This window comes from Balaenoptera borealis (genome assembly GCF_965194805.1).
Source record: "Balaenoptera borealis genome assembly, chromosome: 6".
In the NCBI taxonomy this organism is placed as follows: Eukaryota; Metazoa; Chordata; class Mammalia; order Artiodactyla; family Balaenopteridae; genus Balaenoptera; species Balaenoptera borealis.
This window is the reverse complement of record NC_138863.1, coordinates 125,716,216-125,738,276: the sequence shown is the minus strand read 5'-3', so window position 1 is coordinate 125,738,276 and position 22,061 is coordinate 125,716,216. Positions and strand designations below refer to the sequence as shown.

General features: G+C 43.2%; 1 protein-coding gene across 1 annotated transcript; it reads right to left on the bottom strand.

The window, feature by feature from the left end:
* Positions 1-495: 495 nt before the first annotated feature.
* SFT2D3 (SFT2 domain containing 3) lies at positions 496-22,061 on the bottom strand. Its single transcript, XM_082396650.1, has one exon. The coding sequence runs from the start codon at positions 3,573-3,575 to the stop codon at positions 2,664-2,666; it is 912 nt and encodes a 303-aa protein (XP_082252776.1). The 5' UTR covers positions 3,576-22,061; the 3' UTR covers positions 496-2,663.

Here is a 22,061-nt window from a genome sequence, read left to right as displayed (position 1 = left end):
CAACAAATTCCTTTAGTTTTAAATAAATGGAACATTTGGCCCAGTTTGAATTGAAAGCCAAAAGTTCAGTTTGAGATAACCCCAGCATACTTTGTATACTGACCGCTTACTTTGTTTTTATAAAAAGAAAGCTTTTATTATTCAAAGGACTGTCCTGTGGCCACCCTAACGTCTCATTACTTTGCCAGCTTCAGTTTGGCATAGGAGAAAAGTTTCCTTGACAGATTTAGTGGTGCTGGAAAGTGTCAGTAGTTGCTTAGGAAAGGGATACTGACACAGTTGGAGAGTATATAAAAAATTCCTAACTGATTCTCCATTAATTTAAAAAATGGTAAGTGCTAAGTTATCTCTGCAGATAAAATGTTGACCACACACACACTGCTTTTTTAGGGTGTTAGAACCTAGAGACTACAAGAGATTTTCTCTTTACTTTGCGATTTAAAACATCCTATTGATCAGCACTTTGCTCTAAACACATGTTTAGGAGACTCAGGATTGCTTTAGGTTTGAGGATATTCTTTATTTGCCCTCCACTGGCATAGCTTAAAAAGAAGTTGTAATCAAATTCTAAGAAGCTAAAAAGGGATCCAGAGAGCAAACCCATACAGAGATTTAGGCTCCTTTTTTCTGAGATTTATGTGGTAAGAACTTTATGGTAACATTCCAAGGCTTTAACTTGAAAAACACAGTACCTCAGTAAGCAAATAACCAGATCACATTTTGAGGATGAATTCATTTAGAGAAAACTGAAAACTCAATGCATTACTCAGTAAGTGATGCATTTTAAAGTATCACTGTCAAAATACATACAAGATGTTGTGCTTTAAATTTTATAAAAGCTTAGATTTCCAAACAAACAGTGAATTCTTGAAAAAATGTTGGGAAAACAATTTTTAAAAATACAGTGGCATGAACATAAAAGTCAACACTGTGAAATCTTCAGCCATGCAAACTGTAGAGAAATTTAGAACTAGAATGCAGATTTAACAGGGGGGGTAGAAAGAGCAGCCAATGGTACAAGTTTTCCAGTCAAAAAATAAATCACTCCCCGAAAACAGTGGATTTGCTTTTACAAACACCCCCTTGGTTGTTCCTTTTGAGGTAGGTAACCCTATTTACCGAGAGGGGAACAAGGCAGGCAGCATTCTTAGAGAATATGGGGGGCTGGGGTAAGTCTACAGTGTGGATGTTGGTCACTTTAGTGTCCACTTCTTGGAACAGGGCTTAGGACACTGGTAAAAATCTAAAATTTGAGGTCGGACAAAGGGGCAAAGGCTCTACTGCTGCCTGACAGCCAGTTTCGGCAACACTGGAATCCCGCCCCAGGAGACAGTTATTTTCAAATCATGCAATCCAACATACAGAAAAGTGGTTCACAACCTTAGCTGGAAAAGGAATCATCTGGGGAGCTCAGAAAAAATGCTGATGCCTGGCTCCCACCCCCACCCCCGCAGAGACAGACTGAGTTGATCTGAGGTTTGAGTCCTCAAGTCATTCTCATGTGAACGGAGAACCACTGGCATAGGATTTAAACATTTTAAATAGTTTACTTCCTAGTTAATATACAGCTAGTGAGAAAACGTAGTTTTCTGGACTCATCAGAATATTGAGCCCATACTTTCTGGCAATAAATTAAGGTAAGTAATAAGGTCCTAAACAAAAGTTAAGTGCTAAACCTAAAATGAAGGAAATTTGGCAATTACGATATGAAAAGCACCTTGCATTGCATGAAGATCAGACTGTAAAGTGTAAATTATAGTTAAAAAGCAGATCATAAAATTAGGAATGAAAAATTAGGCCTTGTAGAAATCCATGGTTTCAATCAAATAGGGAAACCGCACGTAGAATCAATCATCTGTCTCCCAGGAGTCCCCTAGCTCAGTTCTGCCCACGGACCTCTCACAGCCATTTACATGCACCTTACTGGGTACTTCTTACTGGATGCTTCTTGGTCCATCGCTTTCCTCATCTAATACAGAACCAATTTTCCTTTAATTTTATAAGGCACCATGTTTACAACTCCACTGAAAGTAGAAAAAACTGAGATAAACCGTCTTAACTGAAGTACTTTTAAAAATTCCGGTGGCTAAAGTCGGTATTTATTTTGATAACTCTTATGGATCCACTCACATTGAAGAATACGGAAAAATAATTTCCAAGAACCGAAGAGAACAAGTTTACTGTAGCTACTGCAGTCTACCACTGGATTTTTTAAAGTGACAAAACGTGGAACAGAAGTCTGAGAAAAGTAATAAGGGCAGTTAATTAAAACGGAAGAGCTAGTGTTCTTTTTCTTTTTCAGCAGAGGGTAATCTAAGACCACGGTTAACGCAAAAGCAATTTATCATAAATGCTTCACAGTATGTCACCAACTCAAGGACAAAATTTAGTTCTCATAGCACCTGCTGCCGAGTATAGCACAAAACGCTGAACTTGAGGAGCTTCCGAAACAGCTCATGTCTCAGTTTTCCAACAGCTGCTCAGTTTACAGATTTCGCTGGCACAGTAAAAGAGCAGCCTTTGCCCCGCGCGCTCTGGGAACGGCGGGCGCAGTCCTTGGCATGGCGAGCGAAGGGCCCCTGGGCCGGCTGCGTGTGGTTTCCCGACGGCGCGTCCCGGGGGCGGCCTCTGCGTCCTTTCCGACGGCGCGGGCCCCGGGCCTCTCACACGGGGAGCGCCTTGGCGAGAGTGGCGCCCGGGCCCAGGCGCCCGAGCGTCAGGCGCAGCGCGGTGCCCGCGCCGCGGGGCAGCAGTCCCAACAGCACGGCGAGCAGCGCGGCCACCTGCGCGCAGGCGCCCAGCGCCGTGAGTAACGTGCTGCGCAGACCCAGCGCCGCGTACAGCGTAGCGCCCAGCGCGGCCACGTAGAGCAGCGCGGGCCGCGACGGCGCCTCCTCGCCGCGCAGCAGGCGTCCGCACGCCGCACCGCCTCGCAGGAGTGTGCCGCCCGCTAGCGCCAGCGCCGAGCCCAGCGACCACAGCAGCGCGAACTTGCGGGCGCGCAGCAGCAACACGGGCGCGTAGAGTGCGGCCAGGCCGAAGCAGAGCGCGGCCAGCAGCAGGCACACGCCGCTCGCCGCCAGCCGCTGAAAGCGCGTCACGCTCGGCATGCACGTCGGTCCCGCCGCCGTCGCCGGCTCCGCGGAGCTCCGCGCCCATGTCCAGCGCAGGCCCGCGCGGCCGAGCCACGCCCCCGCCGGCCCGGCCCCGGTCGTGGGCTCTTCCGCCTCTCCCGCGGCGAGCAGCGGCTCCGCGGCCCCCTGCCCGCCCGCTTTCCCCTGCGCCAGATACTCCTGCAGTTGGCGGTGGAGGTCCGCCATCTTGGGCGGGGGCTCTGGGGAGGGGAGGGCTGCCGCCCACTTCCGGTTTTGCTCGGTCGCCGTTGGAAGCGGCTCGGCCCTCGGTCGGCTGTTGGTCGGCTTCGGCGGAAGGGGCGGGGCCTGCGGCTCCGCGGCTGCAGCTGCCTCAGCTGGCCCCGGGGCTGGGGGCTCTGCTGGTCCCTGTGCGTTTACCCTGCTAGCCCCGGACCTTGTCCTGTGTCCGGTGTAGGCTCTGTGAGGGCCTGGATAAATCATGGCAGCATTAAAAGTTAGTTGGGGGGCGTGAGTCGGTGTGGTTATAAAAGAACTTGAAGGAAACTTAACGTGTCTTGACCTTATGGATGTCAGTATCTTGTGATACTGTGTTATAGCTTTTCAAGATGTTGCTATTGGGGGGAAATGGGGAAAGGGTACACGGGATCTACATATTTCTTAAAACCATACCAATCTATGTCAATAAATTTAATGTTTTTAGAAGCTCAGACTGCAGGTCTTAGGTGGTTTCTTTGGGAAAGCTACAGAGATGAAGAAGAGTTAACCCCCCACTCCCACCAATTGGCTTCTTTTCTCTTCCCCGTTTCAGCAGAGGCCTGGCAATATTCTTGAGTCTTTCAAGCCCCTTATCATGTATCCTTGGCCCACCTTTCCATGCTCCTCGCACTTCTGGGTGTTCTGAGGTGGCTCCCACAGCCCTGCTCTTTTTCAGAGCCTCCTTGAAGGTCCTCAGCCTGTGGTCACGTAGGTCACAACTTTCCGGGTCTCTGCCAGGGCTTCAGCCCCCTCTGGTTTCTACCTAATTCCCATTCCCGGACGTTGGATCAAGCTGCACTTCCTGCTATTTACTCCTATCCCGCTTAGGTGCACTCTTTCTGAGTTCTCATCTATCCTAGTTGTGAAAGTTTATTGGTTTAAGGCAGTGCCAGCAACTTGAGGACAGGTTCTCTTCCATCTCCCTTTTCCTGGGGCCTGGAAGGCTGCTGCAGAGGCACACAAACAGATGTTGACCAGATTGACACAGCTGTCAATTTGTGTACAGTAAAGCTGCCCGAAAGGCTTTGTAGATACTTCTTTTTTTAAAAAAATATTTTATTTATTTGGTTGTGCCGAGTCTTAGTTGTAGCAGTCGGGCTCGTTAGTTGTGGCTTGCAGGCTCCCTTGCTGGCCCCTTAGTTGTGGCGTGCGAACTCTTAATTGCGGCATGCGTGTGGGATCTAGCTCCCCGACCAGGGGTTGCACTTGGGCCCCCTGCTTTGGGAGCGCGGAGTCTTAACCACTGCACCACCAGGGAAGTCCCCTGTAGATACTTCTTTTGTAGATGTAGAAGCCATTGGTTGAAAAACCTATTTTGCTAGACTTTATAAATGCCTGTTGTGAACGTGAACATGGTGGCGTGGAAGTCCTTTTGTACTGTAAAGTGCAATACAGTTAAGTAATACAGCAGTCTACTCTTGTACAAGTCTTTGGCTTACTTGCCCCAGAAGTACTGGGAGTGGAAGGCAGGGCTGACCTCTCTAGGCTGTTTCCAGTATCCCTGGCTTTGGAGGCACTGCAGGAGGTGAACCCAGGGTATTTCCCCCGTGTCTGCCGCTTTTGGCTGTACTGGCTTCCCCTGGGCAACTCCTGCTGATGGGCTGGTAACACCCCTTTGTTCTCTGCTCTATGAAAAGGTTGGTATTAATGGCTTTCTGCTGTTGTCATCTCTGACTTTTCAGTCTCCCTGTTACCTGTGTAACCTGTTTCCCGCATTAAATTCCCCTTAATACTTTCTGTTTTCCTGGTTGGATCTTGGCAGTTACTGTTGGTCCTGAACCAAACTTGGTTCCACTTGCCCGATATGAGCAAAGCCAATCCACTGACACTGGATTGCGGTGGAGGAAAGCGCAGCGTTTATTGCAGGGCGCCCAGCACCATGCTCAGAGGACCCGCACTCCCCAGTGGCTTTCAGGGAAGAGCTTTTAAAGACAGTGGGAGGGAGGGGGCCACAGGGTGTATGATCAGCTTGTGCACAGTTCTCTGACTGGCTGATGGTGAGGTTAAGAGGGTGATGTTTCAGGAATCTCAGTCATCAACCTTCTGGTTCCAACCGGTCTGGGGTCTACGTGCTGGTGGTGAGCATGCAGTTAACTTCCTCCACCTAGTGGAGGTTTTAGTGTCTGCAAAACAGCTCAAGGGTATGGTTCAGGATATTATCTACAGCCCTTGAGAAGGAACTAAAGGTCGTCAACTTTGTTTTATGGCTAAACTGTTATTATTTTGTCTGGCTTGACTGCTTTCTTTTGTTTCTTCATTTTCTCACTTTGCTCTTTGGAACTTGGGGAACACCTAGGAGGCTAAAGCTTTTCTACAAACAAGAAGTGGAGACGTGGGGAGGTCTCTCCCTGGAAGGGTCCTGCTTGGTTTCAGTATGCTTTTTCAAAATACATTCCAATTTGTTATCTCACGTGTATCGCCCTAAATAAAGGGGTAAACCGAGGCAAGCTTAAGTTACCAGAAATTGAACTTATTTGGGAATAGCAGAGGAATTGCATTTCGGGAAAAGCAAACTGTAGCAGCAACAAGGGAGTCCGTTGAGTTTTGGGCTGGGCTGTGTTTATGGGCAAGGAGTGCCTAGAGCAGGAAGTCTAGCCAGAGTCCAAGCAGTAAGTTTGGCTTGAGGATGGGGAGAGATTTTTTTTTTAATTGGAGTATAATTGCTTTACAATGTTGTGTTAGTTTCTGCTGTGCAGTGAAGTGAATCAGCTGTATGTATACATATCTCCCCTACCTCTTGGACCTCCCTCCCACCCCCCATCCCACCCATCTAGGTCATCACAGAGCACTGAGCTGAACTCCCTGTGCTATACAGCAGGTTCCCACTAGCTATCTGTTTTACACATGGTAGTGTATTTATGTCAAATCTAATCTCCCAATTCATCCCACCCTCCCCTTTCCCCCTCCCATGTCCACACGTCTGTTCTCTACATCTGCCTTTCTATTCCTGCCCTGCAAATAGGTTCATCTGTACCATTTTTCTAGATTCCACATATATATGGTAATATACGATATTTGTTTTTCTCTTTCTGACTGACTTCACTTTGTATGACAGACTAGGTTCATCCACATCTCTACAAATGACCCAATTTCATTTCCCTTTATGGCTGAGTAATATTCCATTATATATATGTACCACATCTTCTTTATCCATTCATCTATCGACGGACATTTAGATTGTTTCCACGTCCTGGCTATTGTAAATAGTGCTGCAGTGAACATTGGGGTACATGTGTCTTTTTAAATTATGGTTTTCTCAGGGTATATGCCCAGTAGTGGAATTGCTGGATCATGTGGTAGTTCTATTTTTAGTTTTTTAAGGAACCTCCGTACTGTTCTCCATAGTGGCTGTACCAACTTACATTCCCACCAACAGTGCAAGAGGGTTCCCTTTTCTTCGCACCCTCTCCAGCATTTATTGTTTGTAGATTTTCTGATGATGCCCATTCTAACTCGTGTGAGGTGATACCTCATTGTAGTTTTGATTTGCATTTCTCTAATAATTAGTGATGTTGAGCATCTTTTCATGTGCCTCTTGGCCATCTGTATGTCTTCTTTGCTGAAATGTCTATTTAGGTCTTCTGCCCATTTTTTGATCGGGTTGTTTGTTTTTTGATACTGAGCTGCATGAGCTGTTTGTATATTTTGGAGATTAATTCTTTGTCCTTTTCTTCATTTGCAAATATTTTCTACCATTCTGTGGGTTGTCTTTTCATCTTGTTTTTGGTTTCCTTTGCTGTGCAAAAGCTTTTAAGTTTCATTAGGTCCCATTTGCTTATTTTTGTTTTTATTTTCATTACTCTAGGAGGTGGGTCATAAAAGATCTTGCTGTGATTTAGGTCAAAGAGTGTTTTTCCTATGTTTTCCTCTAAGAGTTTTATAGTGTCCAGTCTTACATTTAGGTTTTTAATCCATTTTGAGTTTATTTTTGTGTATGGTGTTAGGGAGTGTTCTAATTTCATTCATTTACATGTTGTTGTCCAGTTTTCCCAACACCATTTATTGAAGAGGCTGTCTTGTCTCCATTGTATATTTTTCTCTCCTTTGTCATAGATTAGGTGACCATAGGTGTGTGATTTTGTCTCTGGGCTTTCTGTCTTGTACCATTGATTTATATTTCTGTTTTTGTGCCAGTACCATACCGTCTTCATTACTGTAGCTTTGTAATATAGTCTGAAGTTGGGGAGCCTGATTCCTCCAGCTCCGTTTTTCTTTCTCAAGATTGCTTTGGCTATTCGGGGTCTTTCGTGTTTCCATACAAATTGTATAATTTTTTGTTCTAATTCTGTGAAAAATGCCACTGGTAATTTGATGGGGAGAGATTCTTGGTGAATGTTCAGCTCTGTAGCCACTAGCCACATGTAGTTTGAGCAACCTGAAAGGTGGCTGGTGAGTTGGAAGAACTTCATTTTAAATTTTAATTAATTCATTATTTATAATGAATTATATTTATACTATAACTTATATTATCAACATAATTTATAAAATATAATTTACTATAACATAGCATCATTATATGATCAAATTGATAAGAGCCACATGTGGCCAGTGGCTTCTGTATTGGACAGCACAGCTTGGAGCACGTTGGAAACATGGGCATTTTGGTTATCACCGTGACCAGCGGGCACCGGAGGCATTTGTTCCACAGTGCCTGCAATGTCAGGCTTTGGTGAAAGTCAGTGTCTGGGCTGGGATGGCTTGTTCCTCCACAGGGCTTCTGGCAGAGCAGTCTGATCTGAGAACCGTGTTTTCTCAGCTCAGCTCTGCAGACCTCGCTGCCCGCCCCATGGCAGGGCTACTTGAGTCGGGGCCCTCCCCTGGGGGAAACCAGGGAAGCAGGCCGTCGTACACAGGAGTTCCTCGTGCGTAATGAGGGCCCATCACAGCGTGTCTCACTGTTGAGCAGGGCTTTGTGTGTCCAGCTCGCTTAACCTGAGAGACATCCTTGTGCTGTTTCCTTGGGTAGCCACCCTGGGCACCGGCGCCCTCGTTGGGTGTCATGGGGCAGCGAGCTGGCACTGCCGAGTCCCAGAGGAGGGCTGAGGGGAGACTCAGGCTGAGGTGAGGGCCCTTTCTGTGGCCCCACCGTGACCATAGCTGCCCTGGTGCGCCGCACTTCTTGCTGCTGTCAAAGGATTCATCAGGACGTCTTATTTGCCACTCGCAGCTTGGTCTGACTGCAGCCCAGCAGAGGGCTCAGAGGGGCGGTGGTCAGGGTGCTGGTTTAACCTTCCCCACCTGTCCCTCCGCCCACTGATCCCGAAGACTGGACCTTGGGGGTCGTTTCCCACTCGGAGCCCCAGGGTGGAGGTGGGACCTGGTCACCTGGAAGGGGCCCACAGTTCTCCCTCTGCCCCAGGCTCGGTGGGCACGGAGGAAGCAGGGTGATCTGTGTGGGGGCCTGAGATCACAGGATGCCGGGGGACCAGGAGCACAGCCCCCCACCGACAGGACACGGGAGCAGGAGACGTGACAGTGTGGGTGTTGGCGTGGCCCGGCTGAGACAGCCCCGGGGCGCCGAGCTGCCGGAGGCGCGGCCAGCCCGCAGCAGAGGAGAGCCCAGTGGGCTGCGCGGCCAGCGCTCGGGAGGCAGCCCTGGGCGGGGCGCTCGGGAGGTGCGTGTTTGTGTGTGTTCTAGGACTTGCTGAGGGAGGGCCTTGGGCCTGTGAATGTGTGACTGTGGAGCAGTTAATTCAGTTCGTCTCAGTACTTGTACTGTGCTCTTCCTAGGCCTCTTCTGGTATACCAGCCACAAGCTCTGTAATCTCATTATTGTCCAGTTAATAGCCTGTGAAATCCTGACGTTTTCCTTGAATTTAAGTGAAAACAACAAGTACATGCAAATTGTTTTCTTATTTTGCAGTATTATTGAAAAAATTGTGTCAGAAACCTTTGTACATTTACATTTTATCTAAAACTGTTACTAATTTAGAATTTAACATTTTTTGCTCAAGTAAACAAAATGTATTTATACTGATTTTTTTATTTTAAGATGGATTTTTGACTGTAAAATAGAAGGCATGCTTTCTCAACCTACAGTTGCACCACCTACATCTAAAGATGCTGAAAAAGGGAGTTTCCCTTCTTTTTGAGTGGTTAGGATTCTGGGCTTTCACTGTGGTGGCCCGGGTTCGATCCCTGGTCAGGGAACTGACATCCTGCGTGCCGCACGGTTCGGCCAAAAAAAAAATCCCAGAAAAGGGAAACTGACGTATAGCAGAGTTGTTCTCTGGAAGACAGGAGTCAACTCCATAGAACTGGGCAAAACTATACATTAGCAAAGAAAATATGACAAAAGCTCCCTTTTCGTCGGCTTTATGGATGTTGACCACGTTGAGCATTGTCTGAGTCCTGTGCTCCTGGAAGCAGTGACAGTGGAGAGGTCCCCGTGTCTCAGATCCAGTCTTTGTGTCTGGGATAGGGCCCCCTCCCACCCCTCAGCCCCATGACCCCTTCTCCACTTGCCTCTGTAACACCCTAGACCCCTTCCTTCCTGTTTGAGACATTGCTCATTAACGAACAGTCTCCCCAGCACCGCAGCCCGAGCGAAACCACCTCCTTAGTTGTCAGTGCACTTTGGTGCCGTGACTTCTTCAGGAGCAAAGCCTGTGCTTGGATCCCTGCCTCCTCCACCCTCATGGGGAGCCTCTTCATTCCTGACTGCAGATTTGGGACCGAGGGTATGTCTGACTTCTGCTCCTGTACTCTGGACTGTGTCCATCAGTAGCCCAGGAAGGATTTTATTTTGATTCTTGTTGAGTCCTCACCTGCTTTCACGGTCTGACCATTTGGGTTATAGAGATCAGGTCTCTGTTGGGTAAAAGAAGACGGGTTCATCTACTCTGAACTCATCAATTAAAGATTTGTATCCACTGGGAAGAGAACAGCTCTTTGACGTGGACTAGTGAATTCTGTTCATCTCTGTTGACTGCTGCCCAGGGCTGAAATTTTAGAATTGGAGCTATAAGCTCTTGGTCTGTGACTGTCATTCAGAAAGGCCTTTACTTCTCATTGTGTGAGTGTGTGATGTTTTCCTACTTCTGGGTGGTATTGCCAAATCAGATTATGAAATTGCTTAAATTAAAGGAGCTCTATTTTCATTGACTTAGAGAGAAATAAGCACCTTATAAATGCAGTATTCTTAAAATTTCCAGAAGTTAAGGAAACTGAACTTCTAATACTTTCAAAGAACAGAAAGAAAAAATACATTCTTAAAAAAAAAAAATTCTTACAGAAATTAACGCAGAAATGTTTTAAGAATAAGTTCACATTATTTAGGCAAATGAGACTAGCTTAATATTTTTGGTTTAATAAAAACAGCTATGTCTTCTCTGACCATTAAGTGCTTACATTTTTATTCTACTTGGGTATATTCTTCTTAAATTTATGCAGGTTTAGTGATCAAATAAGCTAGCATTACTTACACTAACTTTTGAAGATTATGAAACACCTGTTTGTATCTAACCAAATCAAATCATTATTCTGACAAACTTTATTTCAACAGTATTTACTTTTCTTGAAGATAATTGCCAAGATGTTTAGGTAACTTAATCCTTGTACTTATAGTGTATTGAGTTAATTAAGCAAAAATACCTAGATCATCTCCAAGTAAGAGAATGCTGAAACATTGTTACTAAGCATAAGTTATTTATTTATTTATTTATTTGCCACACAGCTTGCCTTAGTTCCCTGACCAGGGATCAAACCCAGGCCCTGGCAGTGAAAGTGCCGAGTCCTAACCACTGGACCACCAGGGAATTCCCTAAATTTTGCATTCTTTTGCTTCTTTTTTATTTGCTACAGAGGGCTGTATCTTTGGGTCTGTAATGAACATGCTCATTTCTGCTCATTTCTTACATTTTATAAGGTGTAAGAGGCCATACAGAGCTGTCGTGTGTGTCTTCAGGAGTGCTGCTAGTCTGCGATAAAGAGCTGCTGTGTGACAGTGCGCAATTGTCCACCCTGTTATCTCTCAACTGGGAGTTAGTTACTTTGGTTAAAAGTATCATTAATATGTGGTTTAGACTAAGTAGAAAGAATTTTGGAGAAACACAACTGAGTACATATATCTATTTTTCAAGGAAAACAGTAGTTTTGTCCTAAAGAAGTGATTTCTTTTTTTTTTTTTAGTCTCCATCCCCTTTCTGCACTCTTCAAGCTTATTGAGGACCGAGAAAACCTTTCTCTGTGGTTGTAACTGTTGACATTTACTATATTGGAAGTGGAAACTGAGAAGACTTTGAAATGCTTACTCATTGATTCATTTGACAGTAGGAACAGTGAACACATTGCACGTTAATATCTTAGCAATATTATAGAATTAGTTCTGACCGTGTGGACCCCCAGTGCTATGGTCTGAAAACGCCCCCCTAAAATTCGTATGTTGAAATCCTGTCCTCCAGAGATGATGGTGTTAGCAGGTAGGGACTTTGGGAGGTGCTTAACTCATGAGTGGGATTAGTGCTCTTATAAAAGAGGCTCCAGGGAGCTCCCTACCCCTTTCAGTCATGTGCATGTATAAGGAGAAGTCTGCCACCCGGACGAAGGCCCTCGCCACGCCACACTGGCGCTTGATCTTGGACTTCCAGCCTCTAGAACTGTGAGAAACACATCCTTGTTGTTTGTAAGCCACGTAGTCTGTGGTATTTTGTTATAGCAGCCTGAATGAGCTAAGGCACATTGAGATTGGTCTAGAGTACAGTGTCCATTTGTCCCAGAATATGAACGAGTGCAGTGAAAGGCAAAGTTTGGAAATGAATTTTATTCACCTTGATTTATAATACCTGAATTTGAAAAGTTAAAATCTTGGCAAAGTTTGCTTAATTTGATAGGCTTGTTTCCTTGGTTTAGTGTTTATTACCTTCACCTACAATATAAAGGATCATTTATTCTGTTATTTAATCTATCTAGACAACAAAAATTCTGTATCTTACCAGAATAGCCTTCTTTGGTTTATATTCATTTATTATGTCTTTGATTATTTATAATAGAAAACAGAGTTTCTCATTTAAGAATGGGCTAAGGTTCTTTGCAATCATATTACCGTCTATTTTTTTTTTAATGTTTTATTGTCACTTTGAAATGAATAGCCAAATATTGTTTCTCAGGCACCCATGATTTGATTCCTATCTTAAATCTGATAACTTTGATTTTTATGTTCTCATATTAAATCCTAAATGTATAATAAAATAACAAAATTCCAAGATCTCACCTGGAATGTCGTATTTGAGAATGATGTTCCTTCAGGATATCTTTTACACCTAAAACTGTCTTTGAATTTCCCTGAGGATACCTGGAAAATCACAAAGCATTTGTTCTTGTTTATTCTTCTTTGAAAATAGGGCTAATTATGTATATAATTATTTTATCTAAATTGGGGGAGTTGACTTAATTATCTTGTTTTGCATGCTGCAGAAATAACCAGATTTCCTTGTCAATTGCACTATTCTTGTAATGAACTCTCATCCAGTCTTTAACTTTTGAAAATTATTTGGATATATAAGGAACTCCTTCCTCTGTTCTTTGAAGTTATCTACAACTCATAACAATATAGTACACTATGAGTTTATAAACAGAAATGTGCAATTTATAAAATGATATCTTATTTTTCCTAACTGACCCCTACAGGTAGGAACTCTTACCGAGTTCTGTTATTTTCATAGCAATATAAGCTGTTATCATAAATTCAGTAAGATTGTCTTCCTTGTTAATGGATGTAGCTGGAAATATTGTTTATGGAACCAAAGCCTTGCCTGGAATATCGTATTTGAGCATGATGATCATTTAACCAGATATGACCAGACACTTTTAAGAAGCTAAGGTTGACTTTATGGAGCCAATGCTTACAAAACCCTCTTTGGAACACCAGCCTGTTTCCTGGCTTACAGGTCTCCTAGTCTTACAGGTGAGTAAGGAAGGTCGCTTCCTGGCAGGTCCAGGAAACTTAAGATATCTTGGGAACCTTGAGAAGAGAGGAATTCACCTAAGTCTATAGGTACTGCAGTGAGATCTGGTGGCAGTTCTTTGCTTGCTTTCCTAGCCTCAAGAAGGTTTTTTAAAAGTACAGTCTGAGGACTTCCCTGGTGGCGCAGAGGTTAAGAATCCGCCTGCCAATTCAGGGGACACAGATTCAATCCCTGATCGGGGAAGATTCCACATGCCGCATGGAGCAACTAAGCCCATGCACCACAAGTACTGAGCCCACGTGCTGCAACTACTGAAGCCCACATGCCCTAGGGCCCCTGCGCCGCAACTACTGAGCCCCTGCGTACTGCAACCACTAAAACCCGCTCTCCACAACAAGAGCAGCCACCTCAGTGAGAAGCCTGCGCACTGCAATGAGGAGTAACCCCCGCTCGCCACAACTAGAGAAAGCCCGCGCACAGCAACAAAGACCCAGCTCAGCCAAAAAAAAAAGTGCACTCTGAGATTCCTTAGGAAGACTTCCAGTAAAGCGAACTTAGGAAGGCCTAAGGTAAATTACCATTCTTGCTGCATCTATGAAAACACCAGGCCAGATCTAATGAGACCAGATTTATTTTGCAGGCAAGATTAGTGTATCTTTGAGATTAGAGACCTGAGAGCAAAAATTGTGTTTCAGTAGAAAACTGTGCACTGCGCATTCTTCTAGGTATTCAGATTCCAGCCCTGTTCATTGTCTTTGAGCCACTTTGCACTTCCTTTGTAAATTGTAGGTAACTGATGGAGGTGCAAACTTTGTCTTAACTGGTAAAGGTTTTTTTTAAAAAAAATTATTTATTTAATTATTTTGGCTGTGTTGGGTCTTTATTGCTGTGCATGGGCTTTCTCTAGTTGCGGCGAGCGGGGGCTACTCTTCCTTGAGGTGCGCAGGCTTTTCATTGTGGTGGCTTCTCGTTGCAGAGCATGGGCTCTAGGCACGTGGGCTTCAGTAGTTGTGGCATGTGGGTTCAGTAGTTGTGGCTCATGGGCTCTAGAGCACAGGCTCAGTAGTTGTGGCGCACGGGCTTAGTTGCTCCAAAGCATGTGGGATCTTCCCAGACCAGGGCTCGAACCTGTGTCCCCTGCATTGTCAGGTGGATTTGTAATCACTGCGCCACCAGGGAAGCCCTTATCTGGTAGAGATTTAATTGACTTCCTTGACACTGGAAGAATCGGTTTTGGTACCTACTTGCACATTGAACTGGACCCTGCTACCTTTCCCAAATTGTCAAACCTTACTAAATTTTCAGTGTTTCCAGTTTGTGTCAGCATCTGGCAACAACCCTCCAAATGAATGTTTCCAGTTTTCCTCCTTCCCACCCAACTTGGCATCACTAAGGCTGAAGCCTGACCAGCCAGATCCCTGTTGGGTCTCTGGATTGCCTGGCCATTTCCCCAGGATCTGGAGAAACCTGGTGACTTGTTACAAACCTGGAAGGAGTTATTGCTGCAGCAGACATTTCATGAGCTGGATTTCCCTGGACAGGTGGGCCAAAGGCTCGGGTCACACCTGTCCTGTATGGAGGCAACCAAGACTGTGAACAGCATCACCCAAAGCATTGGCATCTAGCAAGGGGGCTTTAAGAAGCTCAGTAAGCAGTGTGCTGCATAGCTGAAAGATTTCCCTCCACGGACCTCTTAGAATCTGCTGGACTAGGTACTTTCAGCGTTCAGTCTGGGGCTCTTACTTTCATCCAGCTTTTATATTATCCCTTTTTCATTTAGGTTTCCCTCTTTTAAGAAGTCTGATCTCTAGGACCCTAAAAGAACTGACCTTCGCCACCACCTTCCAACAGATGGTTCAAATGGTTTTACAAAACACCAACAAGAATGCCTGAGACATAAACACTTAGACCCTTCTTCACCTACACAGGAGGTTTATGATTGCCTCTGAGTTCAGCAACAACTGAAATTTGAGGGGAATAACCACATTGACCCTCTGACGTTCTGGGAGATGGCTAATTGTGAAGGATCACCCTGTGTTTACAGATTGGACCTGCCTCCACCCTTTTTCATGACTCCCTTGTTTATCTGCCTCTATAAAGTCCCAGACCCCCTTCCACTTCTTTGAACCCTTTTCCCTAGTGCAATAGGCTGAATAGAATCATCTCCTTAATTGTCCAGTGCATTTTGTCTTCCACAGTGTTAAAATCTTACTTTAGTTTGTTGTATCTTATGCAATAGAACATTTTCAATAGTACTGTGCCACTTAAGTTGCATTATCACTTTAAGACCGATAATTCTGAATTTAAAGGAATTGAATGATTTAAATATTTGGAAGACGATTTATTTCTCCCACCTTTTAAAATTAGATATGAAAAAACTTCTAGGACATCTTACAGGTTAAGTTATCAGGCAGTCTTGACTAGAGAAATACAATAGCTGAGAGACCAATAAAGCCTATGCATTCAACATTGCTGGATGAAAATAGAGTAAAAAATCACAGAAGTGAATCTATTTCTGGAATGTTGGAGTGAAGGGCATGGTGGACTCTTCCCCCAACAAAACAACAATTTAACTGGAGAAAATTATTAAAAACAATAATTAAAAGTCTCTGGAAATTGTCCTAAGGGCATACAGCAAATTGAGAAACATTAATTCAAGAAAACCTAAATCTCAGTAAGATTTCTTTGGCAACTGAGCTACAACCCACTCCCTCCCCTGTCAGCTCCATCTTACAGAAACTCTATTCCAGGCACCCTACTTGGTGCAACCAAGAAGAGGAGGGTTTCCCCCCAGACCCTCCCTGTAGAGCAGAGGCTCTACTCCAGCTGCGCAGGCTGAGAATCCTGGGACCTCAATTGCCACCCCCAATCCCCACCCCAGACTGCTTATGGGGGGAGCTTCCACACCAAGAGGGGCAAGCCAAGAAGACCAGGAGCTACTTTTAGCCCAGAGCCCACTTTTAGAGAAGACATGTTCAGTTTAGGATAAGTAGGTTGCTGTCCCTAAGCCTAGATCCTGTGCGGTGGTGCAGAGATTCTCGCCAGGGGAGAGTCAGACTATAAGGACTAAGAGATCCCAGCTCTGTCCGAGGGGGACTGATTTTATTTGGAGGAGAGGGTGGAAAATTTCATGCTAAGGGTGTTGTTGAAAACAAGGGAGATTTTGGTTGAGAGCGATTAAGAAGGCACTCATAGCTCCATGATACTAGTAGCAACAAGCAAAATGGCAGAGCAACCAGAAGTTTGATAGAGAAAACCAGGGAAAGAGCCAAGAAAAATTCTCCAGGGATCACAGTCAACCATGGGTGTCAGGAAGTCTGTATACAAGCATTAGGCTTCACCCGCTTAGGAGCAATCACAGCAGGATGTGAGCAGTCTTGGAAACACTTTCCAGTCTGCACAAAAGCTCAGCACAGTGTGGAAGCCTCATTGGCACAAGGGCCTTAAGAAGAACTTCTGACCAAGCACTAGTTGAACAATAAGCTACTCTCATGCAGAGGCAATGCCTAGGAAGTCAGGCTTGAATATAGAAGTTAAAGGAGTTTGGAAGACTGTGTGCATGCCCAAGGCTGAACATTCTTAGGAGGGATCAGAGGGGGACAATCCAAGCTACTGGTCTCTGGCTGAACATAGGCCAAGAAAAAAAAACTCCTCAAGCTGTGATAGCAGCATCCAAACCACACGTACATCCAATGGTAAAGGGTAAAAAATATAACTGTTCAAGGGGGCTTAAGCACACCCATTGACCAATAAGTGGCTTATGCTGACCCAGGGGTGACCCCTGGGAAGCCAGGCTAAAATATAAAAGCAAGACAAAATCTGAGTAGGGACATCAGAAGCTTCACACTGCAGGGGAAATAGACTTCACAGAGTTAGTTCAGCAAGTCACTAAACACATAAATGACCAAGCAAAGAACAGCATCAATTCCTGGGGGATGGAGAGAATTGGTATCCAGAGTTGCTAGTATAATATCTAAAACATCCAGTTTTCAACAAAAACTATTTGACACACACAAAAAAACAGTAAAGTGTGACCCATACATAGGAAAAGAAGCAACCGTTATAAATATTTTCAAAGAACTAAAGGAAGCCATGCTTAAAGAATTAAAAGAAGACTTGGGAATTCAATGGCAGTCCAGTGATTAGGACTCAGGTTTTTATTTATTTATTTATTTAGGCTGTGCTGGGTCTTAGTTGCAGCATGCAGGCTCCTTAGTTGAGGCACGCGGGACCTTTAGTTGTGGCATGCAAACTCTTAGTTGCGGCATACATGTGGGATCTAGTTCCCTGATCAGGGATCGACGCCGGGCCCCCTGCATTCAGAGTGCAGAGTCTTACGCACTGGACTACCAGGGAAGTCCCTAGGACTCAGCTCTTTCACTGTCATGGCCTGGGTTCAATCTCTAGTCCAGGAACTAAGATCCCACAAGCTGTGCAGCATGGCCAAAAAAAAAAAGAAAGAAAAAAAAGAAGAAGAAGACTTGATGACAATGTCTCATCAGATAGAGAATACCAATAAAGAGAAATTATATAGAAGAACCAAATAAAAATTCTGGAGATGAAAATTCTGGTACAATAACCAAAATGAAAAATTCACTGGGGTTTTCTACAGATGTGAGTTGTCAGAAGAAAGAACCGGTGAACTTGAAGATGGATTCAATAGAGATAATGCAATCTGAAAAACAAGAAAAATAATCAGAGCCTCAGACTAATGTGAGACACTATTAAGTGCACCAACATATGCATGATGGAGAAAAGAGAGAAAAGGGGGCATAAAAATTATTGGGAGTCATGGCTGAAATTTTCCCAAATTTGATCATAGGCATTAATCTGTATATCCAAGAAGCACAATGAACTTCAAGTAGGATAAACATAAAGAGATCCACATTGAGATATATCATAGTCACAACATTGAAAGTCAAAGATAAAGAGAAAATCTTAAAAAACAGCAAGAGGAAAACAATTCATCACATATAAGATTGACAGCTGACATCTCATCAGAAACAATGGAGGCCAGAAGACGTTATTCAAAATGCTTAAAAACCTGTCAACCAAGAACTCTATATCCAGCAAAACTGTCTTTCAAAACATAAAGATATTTCAAAATTAAGGGAAGCTGAAAAAATATATTGCTAGCAAGCCTGACATAAGAAATACTAAAATAAGTTCTTCAGACTGAAAACAAATGACACAAGATAGTAATTCAAATCCATGTGAAAAACAGTGTCAGTAAAGATGGATAATTTCAAAAGACAGTATAATTGCATATTTCCCTTCTTCTCTTGTTTAAAAAGTAATTACCTAGGATATTTGTATATAACTGTATTCTTAGGCTTTTCACTTATAGAAATATGTGTCAACATTTTGTCAAAATGTTATCTGACAATAACAGCACTGAGGAGGGAGGTGGGAACAAAGCTGTTTTGGAATAAGGTAATGACACCAGATGGTAACTCAAATCCACAAGAAAAATAGAATCAGAAATGCTAAAAAAAGTTTAGTATAATTTTATGAATATATAATTACTCCACTTTCTTCTCACAGAATCTTTAAAAGACATAGGATTATGTAAAGTAAGGATTATAAGAATTTATTGTTGGGTTTATAATATATATGGACGTAATATGTATAACAATAACACAGAGAAGGGAAGGAAACATCTACAGGCCACTCCACCTAACAAAAGCAAAATACAGGGGTTTCCCTGGCAGTCCAGTGGTTTAGACTCCACACTTCCAATGCAAGGAGTGTGGGTTTGATCACTGGTCAGGGAACTAAGATCCCACATGCTGCATGGTGCGGCCAAAAAAAAAAAAAGCAAAATATACGTTCTTCTCATGGGCACATGAAACATTCTCCAGGATAGATCATATGCTAGGCCAATAAAACAAACCTCAAAATATCTAAGATGACTAATATCATACAAAATATGTTCTCTGATGACATGGAATGAAATTAGAAATCAATAACAGAAGGAAATTTGGGAAATTTACAAATATGTGGAAATTAACATAGTCCTAAAGAACAAAAGGGTCAAAGAATAGATCACAAAGGAAATTAGAAAATACATTGAGATGAATGAAAATGAAGACAAATATACAAAAACTTACGGGATGAAGGAAAAGCAGTGCTCAGAGGGAGATTTATACCTGTTAAATTGTACATTAAAAAAGAAGAAAGATCTGAAATCAATAACCTATCTTTTCACCTTAAGAAATTAGAAACAGATGAGAAAACTAAACCCAATGCAAGCAGAAGGAAGGAAACAAAATAAAGCAAAGTGGAAATAAATAGAGAATGGAAAAAAAAATCAATGAAACCAAAAGCTGGTTCTTTAAAAAGATCAGCAAAACTGATAAACCTTTAGCTAAACTGACACACACACACACACACACACACACACACACACACACACACACGACTAAAATCAGAAATGAAACAAAGGAATCACAAGACTTCCCTGGTGGTCCAGTGGGTAAGACTCTGCACTCCCAATGCAGGGGGCCTGGGTTTGATCCCTGGTCAGGGAACTAGTTCCCACATGCATGCCACAACTGAGAAGTCCACATGCCACAACTAAGAAAGTCTGTAGGCTGCAACTAAGAGTCTGCATGCCACAACTAAAAAAAAAAAAAAAAAAAAGAGAAAGGAATCACTATCAAGCTAACAGAAATAAAAGGGTTATGAGAGAATACTCTGGGGACTTCCCTGGTGGTGCAGTGGATAAGACTCCATGCTCCCAATGCAGGGGGCCCGGGTTCGATTGCTGATCAGGGAACTAGATCCCACATTCATGTTGCAACTAAGAGTTCGCATGCCACAACTAAGAAGCCTGCGTGCCACAACTAAGGAGCCAGTAAGCCGCAAGTAAGGAGCCGGTGAGCTGCAACTAAGGAGCCCACATGCCGCAACTAAGGAGCCCTCCTGCCACAACTAAGACCCCACACAACCAAATAAATAAATATTAAAAAAAAGAATACTATAAACAGTTCTATACCAATAAATTAGATAATCTAGATGAAATGGACAAGTTCATAGAAACACAAACTACCAAAACTAACTCAAGGAAATATAGAAAATCTGAAAAGACTCATAACAAATAAAGAGATTGAATTAGTAATTTAAAAGCTACCCACAAAGGAAAACCCAGGACCAGAAGTTTTACAGGGGAATTCTACCAAACGTTTAAAGAATTAACACCAATCCTTCAAAAACTCTTCCAAAAATAGAAGAGGAGGGGACACTTCGCAGCTCATACTGTGAGATCAGGTACTTGATGTCAAAATCAGAGAAAGACATTACAAAAAAAAAGAAAACTACAGACAAACATCTTATGAATATACACAAAAACCCTCAGCTGATTACTAGCAAACCAAATCTAGCAACATGTACAGAGGATTACACACCATTACCCTAGGATTTATCCCAGGAATGCAAGACTGGAATAATATATGAACATCAAACAATGTAACACACCACATTAATAGAATACAGGACAAAAGTGACATGATCTTTTCAATAGATACAAGAAAAGCATTTGACAAAATCTAACACCCTTTCACGATAAAACATATATAACAACCAAGCAAGACATGGAAATTCTTCAGCATGATAAAAGAGGTCTACAAAACACAGCTAATATATTTAATGGTGAAAGACTATACTTTCAGGCTAAGAGCAAGAACAAGATTTCTATTCAACAGTGTACTGGAGGTTCCAGCCAGGGAAAATAGGCAAGAAAAATAAATAAAAAGTTTGGAAGGGAAGAAGTTAAACTATATTTGCAGATGACATCTGTTATGTGGAAAAACTTAAGGAATCCCCTATGAAACTATTAGAATTAATAAACAAGTTCAGCCGGGTTATCAGATACAAGATCAGTGTACAAATTTTAATTGTATTTCTATACACTAACAAGGAAATATCTGAAAAGGAAATTAAGAAAGCAAGTGCATTTACAATCTCACCCAAAAGAATAAAATACTTGGGAATAAACTATCTAAAGTAGGGCAAGGCTTGTACACTGGAAACTACAAAACATTGTTCAGTGAAATTAAATAAAATCTAAATAAATGGAGAGACAACCCACGTTAATGGATCAGAAAACTCCTTTAGAGTCACACTTAGCCCCTCTCCAACCATTCCTAGCCCCTGGCAACCACTAAACTGTTTTCCTTCTCTATAACATAACTTTGTTATTTCAAAGATGTTATATGAATTGCATAGGATGTCATCCTTTAAGACTGGCTTTTTTTTTTTTCACTCAGCATAATGCTCTCGAGATATGTCCAAGCTGTGTGTGTATCATTCCTTTTTATTCTGCCTCCCCATGTTACCCTTGAACATATTTTTAGAATTCCACTTTGATTTATCTGTAGTGTTTTTTGGTGTACCTCTTTGTATAGATTTTTTAGTACTTGCTCTAAAAAGTCATATATACATAACTTATGCACAGTCTACTAGTGTCGACATTTTACCATTTTGTAATAGTGTTACAGGTTCCTGGGGTTCTCTACGTTTTTTTCAGTCTATCCCTCTGTGTTCAGTTTGGGTAGTTTACGTTCCTCCATCCTGCGATTTCTCAATCTGGCTGGTGGAAATAGGCATTATTCTTGGCCCCGTGAAGGTGCCAGACACTGTTTCCTCGCACTATTTCCAGTGGTTTTCCCCGAGGGAGTAGTTTCTCACGTGCACGTGCTTGTCAGCACTCAGCTGAGTACCTGAGGCGGACCCTCTGGTCTTCGGAGTTCTCTCTCCGTGCAACCTTCTCCTTCCCAGGATCCAGTCCCATGAAGTCCAGCTGCCT

What these genes read in the sequence shown, in the direction of transcription:
- SFT2D3 (XM_082396650.1), bottom strand. Translation starts at nt 3,575, where the DNA reads ATGATTTATCCAGGCCCTCACAGAGCCTACACCGGACACAGGACAAGG.